The sequence below is a fragment of the Bactrocera oleae genome, chromosome 3 (assembly GCF_042242935.1).
Source record: "Bactrocera oleae isolate idBacOlea1 chromosome 3, idBacOlea1, whole genome shotgun sequence".
Lineage (NCBI taxonomy): Eukaryota > Metazoa > Arthropoda > Insecta > Diptera > Tephritidae > Bactrocera > Bactrocera oleae.
Genome location: NC_091537.1, coordinates 27,429,624 through 27,451,003, shown reverse-complemented (window position 1 = coordinate 27,451,003; position 21,380 = coordinate 27,429,624). Strand labels below are relative to the sequence as shown.

The 21,380-nt window shown below is 36.4% G+C and overlaps 1 protein-coding gene across 5 annotated transcripts in view; it reads left to right on the top strand.

Moving 5' to 3' along the window:
* LOC106618028 (uncharacterized) overlaps nucleotides 1-21,380 on the top strand; it is a 77,953-nt gene that overhangs the window by 13,181 nt on the left and 43,392 nt on the right. For 3 of the 5 annotated variants that reach the window (XR_004979075.2, XM_036375161.2, XM_014235553.3), the window contains exon 2: nucleotides 13,445-20,577. Coding sequence is in view for 3 of the 5 variants with exons in the window: in XM_036375161.2 (XP_036231054.2) it covers nucleotides 13,506-20,573 (7,068 nt within the window). In the remaining 2 variants the exon portion in view is untranslated. Of the gene's footprint in view, nucleotides 1-13,444; nucleotides 21,265-21,380 lie in introns of those variants that run through there. The other 2 variants (XR_004979084.2, XM_014235554.3) reach the window with 2 other exon arrangements.

Sequence of the window (21,380 nt, the reverse complement as noted above, 5' to 3'; positions counted from 1 at the left end):
CCCACTGTTCAAATACTGCGCGCCATGCGCTTTACGTATTTCCTTTAGCCACTATCCTTTCGATGTGACATTTTAGGCTTTTAGTCCTTTCGTGAGTGCGCTTTTGTTAGGACGCGTTCGGCACAATTGCTTCGCCTGTCTATCGCAGAGAGTGAAAATCGAAAAGTGAACGTGAAAAACGGAAATATTTGTATATAAATACGAATGTATTGAAAATACACGCACATTGGCGTACGGAGTAAAGGACAATAGATGTTTATGTAAATTCCAATTAAAATTCCAATTACAGTTTTTGTCGTCTAACTAGAGCTACAGTAGAGCGCGACCGCGGTGGCATTCGTGCAACTCACCGGAAACATTGCCATATTGTAGTTGTATGAAAATCGCCCAATGGGCGCTGGCAGACTTGACAGCGCGAGTGCGTGTGTATGTGTGCGCTTGTGTATGCATTTTTTGCTCTTCGGTCGCATTGTTTTGTGTAGCGAATTGTTGATTGCTTGGCACGCTATGAAATCGGCGTGCATTTGAGCATATGGTACGACAGACAGAACAAAAGCATTTGCCAAATGTTTATAAATTGCCTGTCATTGTAAAAGTAGGTAATTTTGATATAAATTTCCGTGATTTGCATGCAACAATAAGTTAAAACAAATCAGATAAAGTTTGGAAGAAATCAGAGTGGCAGACATGCCAATACGATTAGCATACATACATGCACATAAATTGACATAGATTGGAATAAATTGCTTACTTGAATATTTTAATATGTGTGTGTGTGTAATAGTGGTAGTTGTGCTGATTTTTTCCATCTTCGATCCAGTAGGAGTGGTTTATCATCGTTTAAAGACTCCTCTGCGTTCTGCCCAGCACATACACACACCCACACACTTTCATGTGTGCATACATTTATGTTGTTGACATTGGCGCTGCGTATCAACACCCAATTCTTCTACATATGTTAATTATGCACCCAATTTAAGTGTGTTCCTGGCTCTTATTTATCGGTGTTTAATGAAGTGGACGATGCCTGCCTGCTGGCGGCTGGCAAATGCAAATTGGTGATGTCCCATCGCATTGGTTTTTCGTTGCTTAAAGCGCGTTAAAGCGCCAAATCACATTTGTGCTGTTGTTCTTCAAGCCGTGTGCATGTGTCATGCGTCATCTCTATTAACATAATTTGACAGCATTTTCTTATTTAACTCTACACATTTTAATTTATTCAAATATACGGCTGTGCGATTATTCATATTTACACATACATATGAGTATGTACACAAACACATGCTTGCACACACTGACGTATGTGGCTAGAGAAATCGGTGTTTCTATTATGTACTGTTCTGCTGTAGGTCAAAGAGTCATTGACATTTGAAACTTGAAGTTTTTCTCCACGACAAAGTTACGAAGTCATTAATTTATGTTGTTATTGTTTCTTAATTATGTGTTGATTTGCAATAGGGAATCCATAGTAGTGTGTCAGTGATATTATGTCTAGCCTGACGACTGTGTTCTTTTCTATGCTTCTTGTTGTGAGTTAATTTCTCATCATCATTCTGCTTATTCTGTTATTTTATTTAGACTGTGAAGACATCAGACACTGGCTTTCGAAGCACGGAAGAAAGTATTTTATAGAACGAGACATCTACAGTTAATAATAATAAGTAATTATAAGATTTACCGAATTCCCGAAACCTTTAAAACATATAATTTCTCACATTATCTTCAAAATAAATCAAAAACAAACGTTAACATCTGTTGCTCCGAAGCTATAATACCCTTCACAAATACAAAAGATTCCTTAAAGAACTTGATTTTGACCGGTCAATTTGTATGGCAGTTATATGCTATAGTGATCCGATCTGAACAATTTTCAAATCGCAGATTGCACAGATGCCTTGGGCAATAATTCATACCAAATTTCTTGAAGATATCTCGTCAAATGAAAAAGTTTTGCATGTTGATTCCGGTCGTTCAGTTTTATTGCAGCTATATGCTATAGTGATCCGATCTGAACACATTCATCGGAGATTGCATTATTGCCTTAGATAATACCCCATGTGGATCGTTCAGTTTGTGTGGCAGCTGTATGCTATAGTGGTGCATATATGTATATGTGAGCAGCTTCTTAGGGACAAAAGGACGTGTGCAAAATTTCAGATCGATATCTCAAAATCTTTGTTCTTGTTCTTTGCTTTTCATCAATTGAGGATAATAGATCTTACTGTCATTAGTCCATATTTGCAAAACAAGAATAACCTCGATGCTAGTAAAATTGGTTAGCATTAAATTTCGAATGATAATTGAACCTTGCTTGATGAATTAACGAAATATATTATATATTGATAAAAGCAAATAGATATATTTGTCTTTAGAGAGTGACCAAACGAACAAACAACTAGCATAATCACATAGTGTTAGATTCATAACATTACTTTAATATACCCCCTTCTATACAATTCTACTAGAATACTTTGTTGTTGCTTACATGTATATTTTTTTACTATAAAAACCTATTATGTTTATCCAACTTAACTTAGCAAATTTACCAACATTAAATGCATTCATATACATATTGTTTCTCAATCAGTCCTTTCTCTAATATGCCCGATATTTATATTTAAAGTAAATTTAACCAAATTTCCCAAGAGCACTCTTCGTTTTGGAGATACAAACCTTTATAGGTTTTAATAATGATTGCACTCCTCCGTTTTCAGCACTTCTACTTTTTTAAGTGCATATAAGATCTATGGTAAAATACTTATGCTCTAACCTAACATGCTCACCAATTCGTCATTATTTATCTTTATTTAATTAATTCTTTCTAATATTTTTTGGATCACGATGTAAAAATGTCGCGTATAAAAATATAAAACAATTTGATTGTATTTTTTAATTGACTTAAATGACCTCTGCCAACCTATGTGCAAGTGACTATCGAACATCAATCGATATTTATGGTTCAATACTCCAGAGTCATGCAAGCGAAGTGACCTCATTTATCTAAATAAAGGCATTCGTCTACTTTTTATTAAAGCAATTTCATCTATTCGGTCTTCACTTCAACCACTAATATTTCAAATGCTTAAACTCACTCTAACAAGTGTTTATTGACTCGTTTGTCTGGGAAAAATTCTTTGAATGAACTAATTGTTTGAAGCGAGAATTAGGACCAAATTTAGAGGGAATTAAAATTGATGTTATACTCGTATTTGAATTCGAAACATTTATGGTATTGCCAACTTAGCCTATGGGACTAAGTGTCGCGTAAATAATTAAATTGAAATAGTAAATTGGCTTGGCAATGCCCACAGCAATCACAATATTTTTTTTTTTTCTAATAAAATTGCTCAAGAAATTATATTCAATCAAATTGCGAATTAAGTAGTAATTAATTGTCTAAATATAGTTAACAGAGCTTTTGAGAGTTGAGAGTAAGTGCAATCATAAACACAAATAAAATCGTGAGCAGCTCTAGTACCTCATGTGAATCAATTAAAAACTTTGCCAAAGAGCGTGACGTTATCCGCTTTTAGGTAAAATTTCGTATCGCAACAACTACTGCCCCAATTTGAACCAAGTTTCCAATTTGGAACCTCAACCACGTCCTTTTCCAAGATCTTTTCACTTTACAATATATATAGGTTAGGGTAGGTAAACAAAACGATTTAATTTTCGCTTGGTACTCTGCAAATAGGATCTTAGACACCTCTAAGATAGTCTTTCCAATTATGAGCTCTTAAAGGTCCTCCATGTTTTTTTCTTAAAATTGGATAGAAAAATTCAAATCTCGCTTCCAACTACAAATTGAAATTAACTATTTTTCAAAGTAGTTGGAGAAAATATAAAACTCTTAGAGGTATCTAAGAATGTATTTTTCAGAGTACCAAGTGTAAAAAAGTATTCGTTTTTTTTACCCATTTGCTATTATAGGAAACATACATTTATGGAAATATCGGAATAAAATTTGTTCCAAATAGGTAGGTAGGCTCTCATGTTATCATTTAAAACTCGGCATATATTTTTTATAAACTCCGTGTATCGAATGTAGGAACCTCTATACCTCCGTCTGCCTTTATACTGAAAATACTATAATTAGGTAAATTAATAATGTGGGCGTTCCTAAAAATGGATAAAATCAGTCTACTTGTAGATCTCTGTACACATACAAAAACCAGTGATTTTTGGTGGGGATCCTGACCTTGAGGGAGAATAGAAACACGCATACAATATATTTAAGTGATTAGGATATTTTTGTTCTACCATATAATTCACGAAATACTTACGAATAGTAATCGCAAACTATCAATAGTGCCATCGACTTTCAATTCCACAGTATCGAGATATTTCCATATCCGTAAGCAAAAGTTTTAAATTTTATTTTCAATGCTGCGAAACCTTCACACCATCGTGACTGTCAATATTCTTGCAGCGTCAAAAAATTTTTGCTATCGATTTCCTAAAAGACATTAAAATCTAACATATACTTTTACCTTTTTACAAATATGTTTTAATCTATGCTAGGTGTTTGACCGAGCCTCATCTATCATTTGTGGTGTGCGAATAAATGTTACCAGAAAAAGAATTAAAGACACTTTACCATAGCGTAAATCTGATCGAAGATTTACAAGTTCCTCCCCAGTGTCGAACGAAATTAGAAAAGAATTGGTTTTGGTATTGGTCGTTAGAAAAATCAAACGCTCGTATGGCTCAACTCTCATCACTAATTTCAGTCATCGCCAATTCCATAGGTAATACGAATTGCCAGAGAAAAGATTTTTTTTCATATGTAGTGCAAACACCTGCGATTCCTAAAAAAGATCGTTCACATATACAGAATATTTGAAAGCTGTCAGCTCCTGTGTTGTGTGCTGAAAATATTGTAGATATATATACCCAATAATTAAATTTGCAAAAATAATGCTAATGACAATTGACCAACAACTTATCATTCATTATATTTAGTTTTAATTCGATTTAAAGTATTCGCCCACAAAACTATTTGTTTACAATCAAACATAATTAAAATTCCGAATCAAATATATAAGTCGCGTGGCGATAACAAAAATAATCCTATCTACAAACCTAAATACTTGTCTTATAGCATATATGTATGTATATTTTTGTCTGTTTGTTGGGGTTTTTGTTGTGCTTATTAGAAAGCTTATAACACTTGATAAGCAAACACTTCCCGTTGTTGCAGAAATGGAATCAATCGAAAAACTGTTTACACCTATGAACTTTCAGCTGAATCAACTTAAATAATTTAAAGGCAGGCCAACGACACAAATTAATAAAGTTTTTTTTTGTTTTGTTTTTTGCTTTGCCTGTGTCGACGTCTAAACACTTGATTATCATAGCAAACGAAAGCGATGAAAATTTCATAAACAAACGCAAAAATCCAGTCGTACAGAGACGGATCAGGCTTAACTCGATTGCAATATATTTTGATTACGATTTTAATGCATTGTTTACTTAATTTTGAAAAATCTTATTTACTATTAGATTATTAAGAATCACAATGATATTTTCTGGAGTTTAGAAAAATTACATATTTTATAAGACTAAACTGCAATGTGTATAAGAAGTATTCTTATTTTAAAAATATTAAAAAATAAACTATATAAATGCGCTTAAAACTATTCATCAGACTTAAATGTGCGAAAAAATTTAAAATGCTTGTGCCTTATGGAGCTACTGAGTCGAAGTGTCCTGCATTACTCTACGTAAGCTTTTCTTTAATTCCGCACTAACGGTTTTGTTGAAAGCTTTACTTTTTTATATCCCTATAAAATTCTATAAGTACAGTTATACTGAACCTACAAGTTCACTAGTTTAGATTTCAAAAAAAAGGCGTAACTTCGATAGTTTATTCTGTGAGTAAAGAAAAGGTAACCGAATTTCTCTCTTTCTGACTTTATTAAACATGTATTTGAGTACATGAAAACTTTTTACAATATATTCACACTTTAAAACAAAATGGCAGCTACTGTACCAAGCGTTGGAATCATATTTTTTTTCAAGAGGGCTTTACGGCCGACGGTGATTCCGGGAACTCGTATTATCCGAAACAAAGTTAGTTTAGAACGTATGTATGTATATTTTCAGCTTTAGGTTCGATATTTGACCGAAATTGCTCATAAACAAGTTGCAATAATCACAAAAAAGTTTACTATACAATTTGTCAGTTGATTATATCAGATAGTCTTCGAGTACCGTTGTCGCCCGATATAAAAACTGCAGTGTCGCGTTTTTTATATAAGCGAATATGAATTTTATATGTGATTATTTTGTTTTCAAACAATTAAGATGAAGTACATTATCCAATTTAAATGCATGAAGGTTCACGTGCATATTTTACTTGTATATGAAAATTTTTTCCATTAAATAAGAAAGAAAGTAAGAACATTCATACACACATTCGAACTTGCATACATGTTTGCTTAAACTATCATGCATAAATAAGTATACAAGTATATAAGTACATTCGTACATATGGTCAAATGCACATGAAATGTGGGAAAAGTCATTGTAATTGCCATCGGTTGCATTAATCTACTCGGGAGTCGTCAGTTACGGTCTCGCCTTCGGACAATTGTGAAATTGTTTACCACAAACACATCGGAAGAACACATGCAGACAGGACTTCCACGAGCAAATAGCAAAGTGATAAATAATTTTTAGTGGAATTGTACGCACCTGTATGAGTTTGTTAATGTACATACTCGTACTACTATGTATACTATATGAAACCATAATTAAGTGGTTGACCTACAACGGGGCAAAGTGGGTTGAATTATGATCAAATAAACTAGTGATGGGCTTCAATTTCCATGCCACCTGATGGTGGTGCAAAAGTGAAAGTACGAGTGAGAGAGATAGGAGCAGCGATTGACATACTTTTCAACGTAAAGTGGCAGCCAAAAGTATTCTTCAGAAAGTTGAAATGTATAATGTACATATAACTTATCATATATGCCATATCCGAAAAACTGGGATGGGGTTAATAAAAATTATGTTTATATTAAAAGAACAAGCTTTAAGCTTTTTCCAATCGTTTGTTGTTTTTTATATTTGTTGTGTTTTTTTTTCTTAATTGTATAACTAGGCCTACGCCAAATAATTAAAAATTTAATGTGAAATTGATGTGAATTGTATTGTGGGACTAGCAATACCAAATTCGACCTTGCTAGTTGTTATTTTGTTCACATGTTGTATTTAAAGGTGCATATGCTGGGTTTCCGTGCAGTGTTCTCTGCTCTCAAGCTATATTAAACATTTGCGTGCCAAGCAACATTAACAACTTAATCGAGATAAAAACAAATTTGGTTTAATCCGTTGGCGCCGTCGACGTTGATGGTAGATATCCCCACCCCATTGAATACATACTCATATATTTTATTTTTCAGAAAAACATATACAACAGGACTTTTCAAGGTTTTGCCAATCTGAAGCTATACAATTTTTGCAATTTCTGGAAATTTGTGAGTTACTTCTCAAAAAACTGCACCGGCTTCGGCGGCTAAGAATGACTAAAGCCAATTTTATATACTCTCTTCCAGTGAGGGCATTCCGCATCGGCCGGAAAAAATGGTAGTCAGAAGGGTCAAGATATGAGCTATAATGTTTTCGAACTCTCTTCCAAATAGTTTGCAGCCGGTCATGCAACATAAGGCCGAGCGTTGTCATGATAAAAAAATACTGTGTCGTGTCTAATCTCATGTTCCGGGACGTTCTCGTCTTCCAAGCCAAATTTGGCCCTTTTAAATCGTGCAAATCACTTGTGGCCACCACTAAAATAGTCATCGTATTCGTCTAAGATTTTCTTTATACTAAAGTAATGAAGAAGAACTCTCTCTCTTTCAAAACAGGAAAAAACGAATATCTATAATACCTTCACAAATACAAAAGATTCCATACAAGAACTTAATTTTGATCGGTGAGTTTGTAAGGCAGCTATATTGTATAGCTGTCCGATATCGTCGGTTCCTACAAAGGGCTGCCCCTTGAACTCAATTTTTCGAAATTTCTTGTGTTTTGGAAGGAAGATAAATATAGCCGTCAACGATTGCCACAGAGAGCTTATATAAAATCATTAGAATCATTCACAATTAAAATATTTTTGAGAAATCGCGCTTAGAATCATCCAGTATGCAGTAATATTTTAAATCTTGCTATATTTTTCCATCCACGATCATAAGCATCATAACTGTACAACACTTTTATCAAAATTTTTGGTTTTTGCCTTTAAATATTTTGCTATGACAGGGTACGTTAAGTTTGCCATGAATTTTATAACATCCCGAAGCAAACGCCGGAGAATCTATAAAATATATACATATGTATGTTTAGCCACGTCCATATGTCTGTATGTATGTACATAAACTAGTCTCACAGTTTTTAAGATATCGAAAAGAAATTGTCACAGGTCTTTTTGTCTGCAAGAAGCTACTTATTTGTCGAAACCGATATTGGACCACTATAGTATATAGCTGCCATATAAACTGAATGATCAAAATTAAGCTCTTGTATGGAATATTTTGTATTTATGAAGGGTATTGAAGACTCGGTGCAACAGAAGTTAATGTGTTTTCGAGTTTTACTTGTAATTGATTACTTGATATAATTGAGAAGGTTAAAAAATTTAACAGAGTGTTTTCAATTTTAATCTACTTCTAACTTCTTAAAGTAATTAATTATCTTAACTTTTGTGACACACTGTATATTCAATATATGTACATAATACTCTCAGCGGCGCGACTTTTGTCACATAACACGCTTGTTTAAATTACTGAATGGAAATGGTCCATTATGGATACCCTCTCGTTAAAAAAGCAAACATTTTACAAAATATTAAGTGTTTATTATTTTTAAATTTACTTGATTCTTAAAATCCAGATTAGTATATCGCCCAATATTTGTTTATGGGACCGCTGGCGACTCCTGCAGCTTCAGTGTTGTTTCGTTGTTATGATTATTGAAGTTCTTTGTTTATATACTATATGCTGAGTTATTGGGTGCTTCCACATAAGTTTTAGTTAAGTTAGTAAAGTGATCCAAACATAAACTCGTACATTAATTATGTATATGTACTCGAAAAAACAATTAAATCAGAGGTTGATTTCTTTCACCGTTGGTGCATAAATACTTAAAGTACTTTGTTTACCATAAATATAGGTCCATATGATAGTTATGATACATTTTATGGCAAACACAATTTAAGATTTTTTCTCGAAAATAAATGAGTAAGTTCTACATTTTATTTATTTATCCCTATTGATTTAGCACAAAAAATTAAACAATGATGTCACCAATTGACTCAGCTTTGAAAGTTCTTTGTAGAATCATTTATACCTGACTATATGATTCGAGATTTTAGGTTTTATAAATATAACTGTCTTATTTAGTCCTTTTTCTCAAGAAATTCAAATGTAACAAGTAAGGAAGAGCTAAGTTCGGATGTAACCGAACATTTTATACTCTCGCAAAGTCAAATGGTATACTCGTTTGAGATTTCTTTGTGGATTGACTGATATTTTCGGTAGAAGGTCAACTATAGGTCCTGGGGTCCACATATTTAGTACTTAGGGGCTTGAACAGTTTTGGTTCGATTTAGACAATTTTTGGTCACAAGGTGGCATAATTTAAACGCATTATTCACGCAAAGTTTTACCCCGATACAATCATTCTTGCTTGATTTGCACAGTGGAAAGTGAAAAAATTAGATGAAATTTCAAATGGTGTTATATGGAAAAGAGGCGTGGTTGTAATCCGATTTCGCACTATAATATAGAGAAGAGTGTTATGTACTGAAATTGGTTAAGCAGATCCTAAGATATCGATTTTTACTTAAAAGTGGGCGGTGCCACGCCCACTATCTAATTTTGAACACGGTTCCTACAAAGTCATCTCATACCATCCCAGAGATAAAATTTAATGTCTCTGGCGTGTTTAGTGCTTGATTTATCGCGCTTTTAGTAGTTTTTAACAGTACCGTTATATGGGGAGTGGGCGGATTTGCCACCCGATTTCAACTATTTTCACACTGTAGGTGAGGTTCTAAAACATTTGCTTCCAGTGAATTTTGTTATTATCGCTTTAGGAGATATGCACATTAAACCTATTAGGAACGGGACCACGCCCACTTAAAAAAAAAAAATTAACTGCAGATGCCCCTCCCTAATGTGATCCTGTGTACCAAATAACAGTCTTGTATCTTATTGCGGAGCTTAGTTATGGCAATTTATTTGTTTTTGATTAATGGGGCGTTTTGTGGGCGTGGCAGTGGTCCGATTACGCCCATCTGCAATACGAACCGTCTCACGGTACCAAGAAACATGTCTACCAAGTTTCATAAAGATATCTCAATTTTTACTCAAGTTAGAGCTTGCACGGACGGACGGACGGACGGACAGACAGTCACCCGGATTTCAACTCGTCTCTTCATCCTGATCATTTATATATATATAACCCTATATCTAACTGGATTAGTTTTAGGTGATACAAACAACCGTTAGGTGAACAAAACTATTATACTCTGTAGCAACAAGTTGCGAAAGTATAAAAATGTTAATATTAGAAGCTTGCCAGTAAATTAAAATTTGGAAAAATATATTTAGCCCTAATGAGTAATGGTCTACGTTAGTATTTTTATCCAGGATTGTCTATAAGTCTATGTTCTTAACTTTTACATCAAAATGAAAACAGAAAAAAAATTAATAATTCATTTATAGCTTTATATAAACCCAACCTTACATTTTGATTCTTAAACCCCGAACAGGGTATAATAATTTTGCTACGATGTTAGGAACACCCAAAAGAACTGGTTGGATACCCTATAAGGTATATATATAAATGATCTGGGTGACGAGCTAAGACCTTCACTTTTTGAGATATCGATCTGAAATTTTGCCCACTTCCCTTTCTCACGGAGAACCTATACATTTGTCGGAATGGCCGATATCGCATAACTATATCATATTGCTGCTGTACAAACTGGCCGATCAAACTCAAGTCCTTGTATGGAAAACTTTTTAATTTTGCATATATTATTATCCAAGACACCGCTACACCGCTTTCCGAATAGATTATTCAGATTTGATTATTAAAGCATATAGCTGCCATACAAACTGACCAATTAAGAACAAGTTCTTGTATGGAAAGCTTTTTTATTTGAAAAAGTATCTTCACAAAATTTGGCATGGATTATTGTACGAGGCAGCTCTCCGAGAAAATCGTTCAAATCATAACACTATAACAAACAACTGACATACAAACTAACGATCCAAAACAAGCTCTTGTATGAATATATATTTTATTTGTGAACCGAAGTTATCGGTGTAATCGAAGTGAACGATTTTTTGATTTTTTTTCGTTTTACTCTTTGGCGCGTATATTTATGTAATTTTTTACTTACGAATATCTCGATGCACTTAGATCAAATATTTTCTTTGGTAGTTGGATTTGATAAAGCTAATCACGTGACGAAGTCTTGACTATAATATCAATGTTCCAATATTTCACTCAGCGCAACAGATTAAACAAATGTTTCATTATTCAATTTTTGGAAATAGTACTGCCATCTTTGACCAGTAATCGTAATGATAATTCAATATTTAATATAGTCATAGACGATTTCCTCTCTTAAATCCGTACAAACGTCCGCGGTAGGTTTACTTTCGCTGCATCTTGACTTCGACAAAGAACTGAATTTAGTTACGCTTTCGAAATCCTTTCTGTAGTTACCAATCAAGCAATTTAACAGAACATAAAAGTCTCTGAAAATGTTTGCATACATTTATAATGACAATCGTCAAATCTTCCGCATCCGCAGCAAATGCCCATCTGCCTTTTTCTCTAGGCTACCGTAGTTTTATCATGATATTATGTTAGCCCTATTGTCAAAAAAAATACATGTAAAAGCAATAACAAACTTATCGAGTTGAATTCGCGCATGCGGATACTTTATTAAATTGGTATAGCCGCTATCTTCAATGCTACCAAGTTTTGTTTTGCATATTTTGGATCAGTTTTACTATTGTGAATAGTTCAAATGACAAATGAAAATACAAATTTATTTTTTTCTTGTATTTTCAAAACTATTGGTACTGCAAAGCTTTTCAACTCGAAAAAAAAAGAATTTCTCCACAAAGAAAGAATTATAACACTATTGCGCATGCGTCAAAAGACATGCTAGAGCAGGGTTGCACAACAAGTGGAGCCCATTTGTTTGAGCATCTGGTATAGTTTGTTCGATTGGCTGGAGAGTACCGCTTGACGAATCGAAGACAGCTATTATTAGACTAGGACTTACTCTAAAATTGTAGAATATAAAATTCATAGCACGAATTTGCAATGATATCGATTTGAAATATTCATAAATATGGGTATATCAAAGTGTGGGACATTTTTATTTAATATCGATATAAGTATTTATCTCCTTGGCATAAAGGTGCAACTTCTCTGCTTTTGAGTTGTGCCCTTTAAAAACTAATCTAGCTATAGCTATAGCAGAGAACGTAAATGAATATTCATTTACGTTCTCTGAATAAGTTTTGTCGGTTAATGTTAGAAAACACTATTTTCCAGCTAACAGTAAAGAGTTTGTTTCGCATCACGTGGTTGCCCCAAGAAAAAAGAGCTGAAAACGAATTGGCGGTTCCCAGTAGTGGTTTCAAAAAGCGTGCGAGGCTATGTGCTGATAGACGCTAATAGAAACCAAAACGCGATTGAACACCTGCTATGGTGCATTTGACAATAATATATACTTACATACATATGTAAATACATGTGGGTATAAAAATATGAATATACTTACATACATATGTATGTATTTAGATATTGTTCTGTATGTATATAGTGTCATATATGCATGTATATACATTTATATCAGATATATATTATTATATATTGATAGCTATACATATGTACGCACTTCTCTTCCGAGTATATGTACATTTGTATTAATGTAGCAACGTAGTAAGGTCCGCAGCAAAGTTGACCAACAAAAATGACAGTTAATCGTTAATATTTAATGAACATATTAGTAAATGACCGTAGATTATCTACTTACATACACAAATACATGCATACGGCTGGGTCACATAAAGTCCCAATTCCGCGCACAGCGCTTTTCATTTCGTTTTCGTATTTTCCAATATTTATTTAAGCTTTTCCATGAAAGTGGACGAACATTTGCGTTGAGAGGACTGAAGTGTGCGCATCTAAATAACAAGCGCAGTTTTAGAAAACAAAAATATATATATGTGTACTTTAATATAATTACTATTTTTACGGTTTATTAATCTAATTTCAACGTGGGTGTTTTCTTGGCACATTCGCCGTACATTAGGGCCATTACTTTTAATTTAAGACGATTTTATTAATTTTTAGCAATTTCCACAAATTTCAATATTACCACTGAAAGCCGAATACATTTTATTTACAGTTTCAACACCGTTTACCGGAAGTTAACTTTTTCGTGAACGAAAAGTGGTAGACTTCAGAATATGGATACTACGACTGTTGAATCTATAATTGCAATGCCGCTGGGCGCCGCCAGCAATAGCAATACCAACATGAGCTGCGGCAGCAGTAGTAGCAGCAGCAACAGTAGTGGCTATGCGAGTGCCACCACTCCCACAAATCCCGCCTCGGCCGGCAGTAGCAGCAGTCAATATTCGGACTCGCATTCCAACACACCTGTGGGCTTGGTCGAGCCGACACCTGTGGCCACAATAGCTGCCGTAACGCCGTACTACAATGAAACGTTCCAACACCAACACCACCTGCAACAACAGCAGCATCAACCACAACTTCATCATCCACCACATCCACAGTACCCACACCAAACACATTCATATCAATTAACGGAGCAGTTGCCCACATCCTCGCAATATGATAACACCTACGATTCGTACGCTTATCTAAGTGGTGGCGAAAGCTATCAGCCGTCCGGTGGTGGTGGTGAACGCAATTTATTGGGCATGCGACATACTACATCGTATTATACAACCTTGGAGAAGCCAAGTAAGCCGCCCACGCAGATGGCATTACAGCCTAATAGTAATACTGCCAACAACAACAAAATTTACAATAACAATAGCAGCGAAACCGGGCTCCATACCACCAAACGTATTGGTGAGCCAAACACGCCCGCCAAACCACAGGCCGCCGCAACGCCGTTCTATGCGAATTCAGCGCAAACGGGTGGTACGGGCACCTATGGGGACTCCATCAAATATAGAATGTCCTCTGGGACTAAAATGCCAACCCTTGGGGGTTATCTGAATTACGGGAACCAACCATTAGATATTAGCAACACAGTGAATTATACCCAAAGCTTTCAGCAGCATCACGCAGGAAAACCGCTACAGGACGTGCCGTATGGTGCGGGTCCGACACAAGTGAAAGCATTTAACACGCTGCCGAATGCACGCTTGCCGCAACAACGTCTGGGTATGCATTATGGCAATACAGCTATGCCTGTCGGCATTCCTATCGGCAATGCGTCGAATAACAGTAACGGCAGTAACAGCAATAGCAGCATTTATATCGATAAGTATGATAAATATTTATATAACGCAGTGAGTACTGTGGCGCAGTCACCGTATTATACAACCACACCACCCGCCAACCTCTCAGCAATGCCCTACAATGCAGTACCGTACGCCCCCGCGCCGCCTGCATCCACGTCAGTCCCACCGCAGTATGCTGCTGAAATTCCCAACGACGCCTACCGTAAGTCATCGGCCACGTCATCTTGGCACTGGAGCATGGAGTATGCTAACGGTAATTGTCGTACGCTGCCGTCGCCCAACGGTATACCGACTGCCGCCATACCGCCGACGAATACCAGCTATGTACCGACTAACCCCACAGCCGCCGCCAATCGTGATATCTACTATACTTCTGACAAGTATAGCAACAAATATGATAAGTACAATTCATATTATAACCCACACCAACAGTATATGACGTCGAATGCGACTGGACGTAGTGCCTGGTCGAATTCGGCGCACGCCTCAGCACACCTTGTACCCGCACTAGCTGAACGTTTATCACACCCTTATCCACACCATGTACCACTACCTACAAGCGGCGTGCCAACCGCCTTGGCGCCGTCTGCACATCCTTCTCTCGCATATCATCATCCTTACACGCCTTCCGCAGCTACAGCCACTGCGCGCCAAAATTGTTGCTCACAATTTCAACAACAAAACTGCTACTATCCTCGTACGGCACACCATCCTCACCTTCCACCGAATACATATAGTCCACACTCGCAAACGCCACCGTACGCCACCAACAGTACTGCAGTCAGCAGTGGTAACAACCCTGTTATCAAATATAACGTGCTAGATTATGGTCCTGCCAACAAATCAAAGGCGAATACAAATGATGTTTACGCTGCAACGCCTACCTATGAAGCGACGAATATGAATTATCATACCCATCCGGCAGGTATGGCCCACAGTACTCAATATGGGAACAATATGGCACCTACTGCGGTCGTTGCACATTCACCGCTTAATCGTAATATGACACCGGGTTCCCACAGTGACATCACGACTGTTTATTATAATGATCTCAATATGCAAACCAGCTACGACAACTATATGGGGCCTATACAACCTACGTCGCTAGTTGAAGGGCGACGCGAAAGTTTAGTCCAAAGAGTTGACCGTCTACCCAATTTGCCACCCCCCTACACAGAATCTACTGCTACGAAGAATTCTTTAATCGACTACCGGAAGCCTACGGTAACGCCAAATGATGACTATTTCATAGCGGAGCCAACACTCACCAATTTAGACGAGCACATGGCTACCAATATGAGCCAGAACCATTACGATAATAGCTATGGCATAGCCAATGGATTGCAACCAGTCGACGACGGCATGTATAGCAAAGCAGCAACGCATGAGAGTACAGTTAAATCTGGTAACGCAACACCAACAACACCCACTACGAAAACCTACTCCAGTTTGCGTGATTTTCTTAGCACGTGGAATGAGGATGAAGAGGATTACAGTGGTGCTGATGAGCTACAGTTTGTGGAGAATGCACCACCAACGATTGCTCAAGTCATGAGCACCGAAGACAATACTAACTGTGTTGAAGTAATAAATAAAATGTCGAGCTTGCAAGAACTTCCCAGCAAAGCGAATACACCAGGTGCCTACAGTGTTGTTGATTCCGCTCCGCTATATCGGCCGCAACCGCTGCCGATAGTTGTAAATAACTTACAATTAAAAGAAGCATTTAAATCACGCTCAAAGACTCAACCAAGCATCGACTCTGGTACCACAATTAATATCGAGGAAAATCAGTATGCAAATATAAACTTACCTGACATTGTCATCGATATCGAAAAGTCCGGCGGCGCAGCACCAAATATATCAGGCACAACTAAGACACCAAGCAGCACCAATGTCGTCGGAAAATCCAATGCCAAGGACGTAACCTATGATTGCTTTGATGTTGAAAAGGAGCTAGATGAACTAGAATCAATAAAGATGGTAAAGATACCAAAAATCAATACCGAAATGACGCCCATACGCAACGGTAGCGTTATAATGAAAGCGGCAACTGAAGCGCTCGGAGTAGTTACGCCCAATGCAATGCTCGAATCAGAAAATCTTAAAATAATTGCGAATGTTAAATCTGTAAATACTTCTGCTGTACACGTAATGCCGGAAAAAGTGGAGAAAGATTTTAATTTCTCAGAGCACAGAGTAGAACAATCTTTATTAACCGTCCAAACAAAAAGCGACAGCGCATTTGATAGAAGTATTGAATGTGACAATACAACTAGTTCGAATGGTTCCACATTTGAGAAGGAATACGAAACCTTCATTAATAAGATCGGAAATGAGTTTGATTATAAAGTTAGTAGTAACAATGAGAACAATTTTACTACAGCTGTAACCGACAAATTAGTTCAGTCCGAAATCAATACAAATGTTGCCAAATTAATCCAGGAAGTGCCACCCAATGAAATAAGTAACACAACGGTCAAACAAAATACGGAAAGCGATATGGAGATAGCACAAAAAATTAAAAGTTTTTCGAAGTTCCATAAAAGAAAGCGAAAATCTTCGGAAGCAACCAAAGATGCGAGTAAAATTCCGAAACAATCACATGATCTTGAACAAGAAGTGAACAAGGAAACCAATTTTACAGAGACCTTCTCCAAACCTTGCTTAAAGAGAGAGTGCAATATCCGCGTAAGCACAATTCGCCTGAAATATATAAAAAGACAGGAAAACAAAGGTCCTTCTTTCTATCAACGTAGGATACGGGCATTATATCGACAATTCATTAAGATTAACAAACGACTCATGATATCAAGTCTGTTGAAAGAAGAAATGATCAAAGTGTCGCAAAACCACCTGCCGTTAACCGGTCCCAAAAGTATTACTCAATTTCCTACTGGTGTTGCAAACGATTTCAAACAATATTTCAATCCGAAAACATTGAAATGCCTTTGTGTGGCTTTCATTAATTCTGAGCTGTTCCAAAACAAACTCTTGAAGAGTGCTGAAATTAGTAAAGAAATTGATAAAAACCCATATGCAAACACCAATGAAGAAAGTGTAAGGGATAGCTCAATGTTACAGGAAGTGAAAGGTTATGAATTTAAAGAAAATACTAACAACGTGGTCTGTAGTAAAGTAACATCACCAGATTCGTTGAAATCATTCGTTGCAAAACAAACTTTTGAACAGAACGTTCGAAATGAACTTTCTAATAAAACTCAAGAAATTGAAGAGTTAGAATCCTTAAAACAGTTAGGGGAAGAACATCAAATAACTGAATTGGGTCTCGATTGTAATGAAGATATTCAAAACAATTTAAATTCAAAGAATCAAATTGAGTTTTGCATTTCATTTCCAACTACTTTGGATGTGAAGAATGTGAAAATTGAGCTCAATAGCTTTGAAACCGGTGAATTCGAGGAAGAAGTTCATAGTCCTGGTTTTATTACAGAACCAATGGTTGATAGTGTTGAACCTAATACAGAAAGCATTAACACAAGACCTACATATGGAGAACAGTTAGTCACTCATTATGAACATGACAGAAATGTTGTTAAAGAAATTGGATCCGCAGCATATGATGCTGATATATCAGCTGATGGTGAAATCGAAACCATGAAACCTTTAGCGAAAGACATTGAGAAACTGTTTTCCGATATAAATACAAGTCCAAAAATTATGGATATTTTAGAGAATCAGTATAATTGCATTGAAATCGTAGAAAATGAAGCGTCTGATACAAAGAACTTGGCGCGTTTGAGCAAAGATGTCGTTAATCATGTAATTCCAGTAAATGAATCTGAAAATCATGTGAATCAGATCACCGAAGATGTACGAATTACCAAACAACAAGCGGAATTGAGTAATTTAATTGATGAGAAAGTTGAAAATAAGGAGCTGGAAGCAATGGATCTGACGTGTTCCGCAGAAGTTGAGGAGAATCCAACACATAATCAGAAAACAGAAGTAACTGAATATGCATTCTCAATATTTCACCATGAGAAGACGTTTTCTGAATTTTCAGAACCTAATATGGACTTCGAAGGCACATTTAAGGATGCTGAATATTCAACAAAAATTGATAGCAGTCCTTTATCTGTTATGGAAATTACTAAAAGTCCTTCCACAGCTCTGCATATGGTTTCGGCAGCACATATAAAGAACGAAAACAGTAAAGACACAAAAATTGCAATGCTAAACGCATTTGACTTTGGCGAACAAGCAAAGCAATCACAGCACTTCAGTAGAGATGTACATTTATCTGAAACGGAAAATAGCCTTGATATATTTGGAGCTAGAAGAAGTGCAGAACACTTCACAGCAACGTCAAAAAATTACTTCAAAAAGATTGTGGATCTTGGCGAACACTCTTCAGACAGTATCTCATCGAGCAGTACTGTTTCGTCCACATCATCTTTTGGCCGCAGATCACGCACATCCTCATCGTCCAGTTGTAGTTCGTCCACGGACGAGAATTCTCAAAGTAGCGTAAAAACGGTGCAAAGCGATTTCAATGAAATGAAGGAGTTGGAAAGGGAACTCTCGCAACATCAGGCAAATGAAGCGGGTGTCGCTCTTGAGCTTGAAAATGACGAAAAGACTGCGGCAGCGACCTATATCGAAGATAACAGTAGCAATGAAGTATATATCAATTCTTCGAAAACGATAACGGAGAATGACATTAAAACCTTGAAAAAAATTTTAGAAAGCGATAGTGATGGGCATGAAGAGATAAGTACAAACCTTGAGGATGTTAAAGACGATACAATGGACGATGAAAAAATAAGTGCCGACAAAACAACAAGCGTTTTAAAAGAACAACTAGCCGATACAGTAAATGGTGTGGCGGAAGATAACAAACTAATACAAAATGAAGATAGCGTTGCAAGTAACGGTGAAACAAACGTGACAGTGCCTGCGGCAGAGCATGAATGTATGGGTACGGAGGTGATGGAAGAGTGTGTAAAGAGTTGCGATAAGTCGTGCGATGTGGAAGATTTGGCGCGTGAACTCGCAGTGGAAGAAAACCAGCCGCAGAACGAAACTCTGTTTTGCGCAGCAATAAATGTTAATGATGATGATGATGGCAGTGGAGTACCGAGTTTGAAGAAACTATCACTGAACTATATAGAGCGCGTAACTTCCATTGAAAATCATACGTTAAATACCCGAACTGAGGATGCGTTAAATAGTAAAATACCAAAGCTAAGTGACCTTTGTAAAAATGCCTTAAGTAGTTCCTTTGAAATTAGCGCCAACAACAGCAGCAACACAAACCGAAACACGCCCGAAACATTAGAGCGTGAATTAAGCGTTGAAGAAGCTTTAGCCGAAATGTATCGACAAGCCGGTGTCACATCAGATCCCGAAGATGGCGATGCTGAGGAGAGAGAAGCTCAAGATGTAGTACTAATTAATTTAGAAGAAATTTTAGTTAATGATAGTGATTTATATGTTTTACAATGTGATATGAATGAAAATGTGCTCAGCGTTGTGGCGCATTCGCAGGCCAACGATTTGCCAATGCAAGTCGATGATGAGAGTATAGAAGATATTGAGAGAGCTGTAAATGCTGAAATTCACGCAGAAGAAATGATGGGTTTAGAAAACTCCCAAGAAAGGGTGGTAGTGGCTGATGATATGCAAACCGATTTTCTTGAGTCATTCGTGAACGTACACGATGCCGTAGATAATTCCCCATCCGCACTACCGTTAACCCCATACATTACACCCCCACACACAGTAGAGTACGTTGAAGATGAGTTGAGAATCAGTAACGATGACTCACTCAATACACAATTCGATTTTCCCGCCATACATCACGAAGAAATCGTCTCGCATGATTACAAGCGGCTCAAACGACAGGTATTATACAATAGTTTGCGTGAAAAATATGTGTTGAAACGAGTACATTTTAGGCCCCACCATGGTAATCGTGTACTCAAAAAATATATACATCGTTGGATATTGCAATGCTTGATAGCGAGATTCAGGGAGCGCGAATTGAAGAAGGCACACATGTATGTCGAAGAGTAGTGAGGTGAGCAAACCGAAACGACTGTTTACTGAAAGACTTGCGAATGTACTAACGGTTTTGGGTACTGTAATTTCAAGGACATTTTGGGTTTAATGTGGAGTGTTTAAGAAACGTTTCAATAAGAATTACATGTGTGGCATGGTTCGGGTGCTAAATTTTTGTGACGTGTAGTTTAGACTTACATTTTTGAGTAAGCTTATAAACAGACATAGAAAACAGAAGCAAGTTTAAGACTATTGTTTTAAGGGATTAGGCCAGTGTAGATCACTCAAAAGAGGCTAACTTTACAAATTTTCAAACATGTATTTGGGTGTATAAGAGAAATTTTAATGACAATTTTATACAAAATGCCGGCTACTGGCTTATCTTCGGAATCACCTTTACATAAAACTTGGCAGTAAAGCACCTAACGACTGTACTTTATATCATTTTTTTATAAAATGGCGGACTTATGAAAAGAGGTTAAATTTTTGGTTCACTGAATAATTTTACTAAGAATCCAGTTTCGACAAAAACGCCTTAAATTTGCTTATGCTGAGTTGGTTTGCACGAATTCTTCGACACTACAACGCATTGGACAGGGAGTTTTTTTTTTACTATTTTACTACTTAAATGTTTTTAAAACCCAAAAGTGTACATTAAATCAAAAACAAGTAAAAGATGTTTATAAAATCCCTGACTGGCCTAACACTTGTGCATTTTTTTCATTTCCGCTGAGAACTATTTATTTAGAGACATAAATGGCACGTGCTGGCACATTTTCAATATTCGCTCTTCTATTATCTGGTAAAAGACACAATGCAACA